The 5,350-nt window shown below is 36.0% G+C and overlaps 1 protein-coding gene across 1 annotated transcript; it reads right to left on the reverse strand.

Annotated features, from left to right (window-relative positions):
- Positions 1–974: 974 nt before the first annotated feature.
- Positions 975–3,909, reverse strand: LOC120067966 (cyclin-dependent kinase inhibitor 4-like). Its single transcript, XM_039019624.2, has 3 exons — positions 3,089–3,909; positions 1,612–1,818; positions 975–1,524 (listed from the first exon to the last, which is right to left on the reverse strand). Exons 1-3 carry the CDS (start codon positions 3,586–3,588, stop codon positions 1,455–1,457), a joined length of 777 nt encoding a protein of 258 aa, XP_038875552.1. The 5' UTR covers positions 3,589–3,909; the 3' UTR covers positions 975–1,454.
- Between the last annotated feature and the right edge of the window lie 1,441 nt (positions 3,910–5,350).

Raw genomic sequence — 5,350 nt, forward strand, 5'->3', positions numbered from 1 at the left:
CCTACCAACCTGGCCTTCCTCTGGCTAACGGCGTCTCTTTTTGTTTTGATCGGGTCCTTAAACTATTATGAACACGACAGCTCATGAACTCAAAGCTATTATATAATATATATCATAAACCACAAGGGATGTTTAAAAAAAAGAGTTAATAATAGACTTTCTCTAATACAATAGATCTTCTGACCGAGTTAAGTAAATTCCCAAGCTAGTTTAGATAGAAAGTACTTTCCTCTTTGACTCATCTTACTGTAAACTTACTATTTCAGCATTGCTGAGGAGAAAAGCAAATAAAGGTAGGTCAGAAATTCACTAATGCTGGGAGTGAAAAAAGCTACTTAGTCAAGCATTTAATGACACCGCCATGAATGCTCGGTTTGAATTCAGCATTATAATCTTTGGGCTAAAGACTTCTAAACCCAAGAAATAAACACAACCACCCCCCCAACGGAAACGGAAGATTCTTCAGTTTCACCCAAATACTAATTTAGTAACAGTTCCATCCACCCACATCTAAAAGAACAGCCAAAATCAGAGAGAGATTATCCACCGGTCAAGTCTTTTGTGGCTTTTGCTTTGTGAAAAGCATCTTTTCTTGGTGATATATTTTATTCTTAAGCTGGCCCTGATTGATTGAGATGTTAATCCTTGTCTCCCAATCTTTCTATCCTTCTCCTAATGAATTCGGCCTGTCTGTCACCACCACCACCAACCAAGCAGCAAATCACATTTAACAAGTGCCACCATACACACTAAATAAACTAATGGTGGACATAAGATTCCCCTCATTGATCATCATAAAGCTTTTCCACTACCACCCACCACAAGGAACAAAACCACCAACCATCTATCTCAACCAAATAATACTTATCTCGTCATTCAACACAACACAGGCAGGCAACAAATGGTTTATACATTACAGTGCTTAATTAGCAGCAATATATAGAAAACACAAATAACAGTAGGGGATGCAGAGAGACACAAAGGGTTAGTTTTTATTGCACAGGTTGTTGATTTGAAGTTCCATCAGTACAAGTATAGACAAAGAAGAGGAGTGGAGAGTACATTACTACAAAGTGGGGAAGAGAAGAAAAATATCCTAAGTAAATTATCTGTACCACAGTTTCCTAGTTGCCTGAACTAACTACTAACCCTACATCTAAACTGCAGACCCTCTTTCCTTCCCCTAACTTTGATGGGTATTTAGTGTGTAAATCATAACCTCTGTTATGTTACAGAACATTAGTCTACACTTCTTTTTAGCATTTTTTTTTTCTCTGGGTTTTGAGAGGTCTTACTACTCCTTTACAAGTTAAGGATGATGGAAAAAAGGAAATACCACCATCACCCTTTTAAGGTTAGACTAATTCATTCCTGCTACTTTTGAAAACCTAAGCCCGAAATCTGTTGAAAATAAGCAGGAAAGAAGTCCTGATGGAACGACACGCTATAATCTTCTATGGTTGCAACTTCTCCCATTCGTAGCGGCCTGGAAGCGGCGTATCTTTCACAGGATCAAAGTTGTACCTGCATTCATCATACCATTGAGACTGTTAAGTACGAACAATACCAGGTCCTTTTACAGCTACGGAAGAAATGTACATGTTAACATACTTCTGAATGAAGTTTCGCTGCTGCTTTTCTTCAGCAAGAGCAAAAAACTCATCCATTTCACGAGCTGTAGGTATGTGTCGATTAGATGAGCAAGGGTTTCTATGGTTAGTTTCGATCGCACTGGTTGTCGGCCTGGTAGTAGAACTGGGTGTTCTGATGATATCAGGATTCCTTATCAAACTGGAGGGAGTAGATTCCCTAGTACTCCTGGTACAATCAAAAGCATCATCCGTTAGATATAGCAAACTGATAAAGAGTGACAAACAATGTAGTAACTGTATGACATTTGATTAATCAGCAGAAACCGAATGGTGTTATTGGCAGAAATACAAATGTTTAGAAACACCAAATTTCTATCAAATGGATATACCAAAGTAACATTTCAGTAACTGGATGCCCTCTTAACCTTCATTCAACATTTGAATAACAAAATTGCCATTCAAGAAAGTTTTCATTTTCAATAATCATGGTAACAGAAAACCTGTGTCGAGCAAAAAAATCAGAAGGATGGTCAATCCATGCGAAGGACATCACATGAAGAATATCAGAAATATCTAAAAGTAAAACTAGCGACTGTGCCTCCACTTCCAACTAGGGAAAAAGAAGATGGGGGGAAAAAACAAGAAGGAACAAAATGTTAAGCAAGAGAAAGCAAAAGAGACCGAACGTTTAAAGAGACAAATAATATTAAGTTCAAACCCAGCAAAAAAGAAAAAAGAAAATTCTTTTCAAAATCCTTCTCCAGAACAAGACAAACAGGAAAAACTCACGAGCAAATACGTCTACAAGCCTTTTCCTTCAAGTGGAATAAATGGGTGAAAAAGCAGAGTACACAAAATAACATATACATGACATACAAACAAGAAAATGATAACCTTGAATGACCATTTCAACTGCAAAAATATGTGGGGAAGAGAATCCCAGGGCAATGTTCTAAAGAAAAGTTGAAAAAAAATATTGAAGAAAAAACCACTAAAAAGTCATCTGCATAGTAAAATAGCTCCATAAAAGATTATGGCGGAAAGATTATCTAAAGCCTTTGCTCTGTAGAATCCTAAAACACGAGAATCTGAAAGCTTAATTTCAAGCTTGATTCCAAAATACAAAGTTCATGTAAAGTAAAAGGGTGAAGAAGAAACAGGGCAATAGCCAGAAAGTTCAGCACCAGAAGAAGAACAACAAATTGAAGCTTAATATTTCCCCTCTGTAATATTTAGAGAACCCAACAAAAGAACAAAACAAATTTCCAACTTCACACAGCCATAGCCAACCAAATCATGGAAACGAAAATTTCAGACAAAAACTTCTTGCATGTTTTTCACCAGACACCGCTAGCTTTAGAAATGCACAATTTCAGTCTCCACAATTTCCAAAATCTTATGTATAAAAATCATATGAAGGATTACAAAATTCAGCCAACGGTAAATAAATATAAACAAAAAAATTGAGAAAAAAAATAAAACAGAAGAAATCCCACCTCTCTCTACTCTCAAAATCCAAAATATTTTCCCCAAACGATGCCTCTTCAATGACCAAATCAATATTCTCATTTTTACTTTCACTCGCATGAATTTCGTCAAATTTCCCAACGGATTTCTCCGCCGCCTCCTCCGCCGTGTGATCCCCCTCTTCATTTACACGGCCAAGCGAGAGCGACCTTTCCGGCATGGCCGACCTCAAACTAGAACAGACCCTAGGACTAGGGTTTCTCGTGCAACCCTCTTTAGGGCTTTGCTTCTGCCTCTTCGGTTCATGGGCGGAAAATACAACCGGTGGCTTCTCAAGCCTACGGCTCCTAAGCTGAAGATAAGAACCAGAAGGAACCGGAGACGCCGGAGACGGCGAGGGCGTGGGAGATTGCTGGAGGCGACGTAACGCCAGAGTCTTAGCCCTAGTCAAAACCCCAAGAGAAGACTGGGAAAGCTCCATGACTGCAACTTCACCTATTGACTTGGTTTTCCTCATGTACTTCCCCATTAATTCCACCTAACACAAGCTCACATGGAAACAGAGAAAATAGATAGAGATTGAAGGAAATGGCCCCAAACCAGAAAGGATTTGAACCCAAGATGGGAAAATGGAGGAAGAAGAAGAAGATGAAGAATCAGAACGGGAGAGAAAGGGGGTTTGTTGAAATTGTTGTTGGTTCTGGTTGATGGGGTTTTAGAGAGAGAAAGACGAAGAGGAGAGAGAGAGAGAGAGAGAGAAGAGAAAGAGAGGAAGGGGAAGAAAGGTTTATGTAATGTTAAAAAGATGGCGCCTGGTTGAAGAAGGAAAAAGGTAGGGTTGGAGGATTCCAGGTCCACCGTATTTCCATTTTCTCTTTATCCACTCCTTTTTCTCCTCCAATATATCGTCATATTTTCATGAGTTTTTCAAAAAAAAAAATTTAAGTATAATAATTACTTAGTTACAAAATCCAACACCTCACTCAATTACGGTTAAGCTAAGTTTATCTTTTTTTAGGTTAAAATTTCGTTTTAGATCATGTATTGTTCAATGTCCAATTTTAGTTTATGTGCTTTTAACAAATCTTCAATTTAGTACCTCAAAGTTATATTTTATTAAAATTGGTTAAATGATAATAATTTTTATGCAATATAATACAATATGTGAATATATTTACAAAATTTATGGTAATAATATTAATAGATAATAAAAAAAATTAAAAACCAACAATAAACTAGTAGTAGGGATTTTTTTTATTGAAAGTATGAGGATTAAAATTAGATATTTTAAAGTGCAGAGACCGAAATATGAAGGATTTTTTTTTTAACATGAACATACCTCAATTGATATAAAGTTTGTATCCTCAATTTGGAGGATTTTTTGTATTGCATGCTAAAGTGCTCAAATTAGATTTGTCAAAGCTTCTCCAAATAAATTGTTTTTATCATCTATCACCAAATCTTTTCTCAAGGTTTTTGTACGGATGATCCAATATAAGAGAAAAAATGAGTTTTCTCTTGCTTTTTGAAAATGAAGTTTTTTTTTTAATCATTTGCTAACATTAAATTTATAGAATTACCAAAATAAAACTCTCGCGCATGCATAATGGGTTTTCTCTTCACTCATTCTCTCATCTCTCTCTCACAGAATCACTTTCCTCTCTTCCACAGTCTTGCTCTCCTCTCTCTTATTGTCTAGCTCTCTCGTTCTCTCACATTCTTCCTCTGCAACACAAATTGATTGAGGGAGAGGACGATCCGGAGCTTGTTCTTGTAGACCCTCGAAGCTGGTGCATAGTTTTGATTGAATTTGGTCGAGCCAGAGAAGTCATGGTTGCCGCCCGAGAAGAAAAAGAAGAAAAAAAAGGAGAGAAAAAGAAGGAAAATATCGAATGAAGGAGAAGAGAAATAATAAATAAAGGTAATTTTGTAAAATTACTTTATTATGATGTAAGTAAAAGGCAAAATTCTTAAGTTTTAAAAAGTGGGACAAAAATTATTTTGGGCCCTGAAAATGGGTCAGTCAATCAATTATCTCCTGTTATATTTATTTTTATTAATAAATTAAAAACACATAGATAAATATATTATTCCATGTTACAAATATTGTATTAGATTTTCACTATATATCAACATTTTTATGGGTTCAACATCAAAGTGAAGGGTAGATCAATATTTTCATTATAGCGTACAAAAATTAATCAAGCACGAAAAAGATCGTATCAATTATCATTGAGCTTAGCTCACTTTCACAAAAAGCATAGAATATTTATTTATTAATAGAAATATTT

Source organism: Benincasa hispida, chromosome 12 (genome assembly GCF_027475165.1).
Source record: "Benincasa hispida cultivar pf3 chromosome 12, pf3_genome.v1.1, whole genome shotgun sequence".
NCBI lineage: Eukaryota > Viridiplantae > Streptophyta > Magnoliopsida > Cucurbitales > Cucurbitaceae > Benincasa > Benincasa hispida.

Coding starts and splice junctions, on each gene's coding strand:
- LOC120067966 (XM_039019624.2), bottom strand. CDS start 3,588: ATGGGGAAGTACATGAGGAAAACCAAGTCAATAGGTGAAGTTGCAGTC. Junction 1,819..3,088: donor GATTTTGAGAGTAGAGAGAG/GTGGGATTTCTT, acceptor TGATTGTACCAG/GAGTACTAGGGAATCTACTC. Junction 1,525..1,611: donor CAGCGAAACTTCATTCAGAA/GTATGTTAACAT, acceptor TGATGAATGCAG/GTACAACTTTGATCCTGTGA.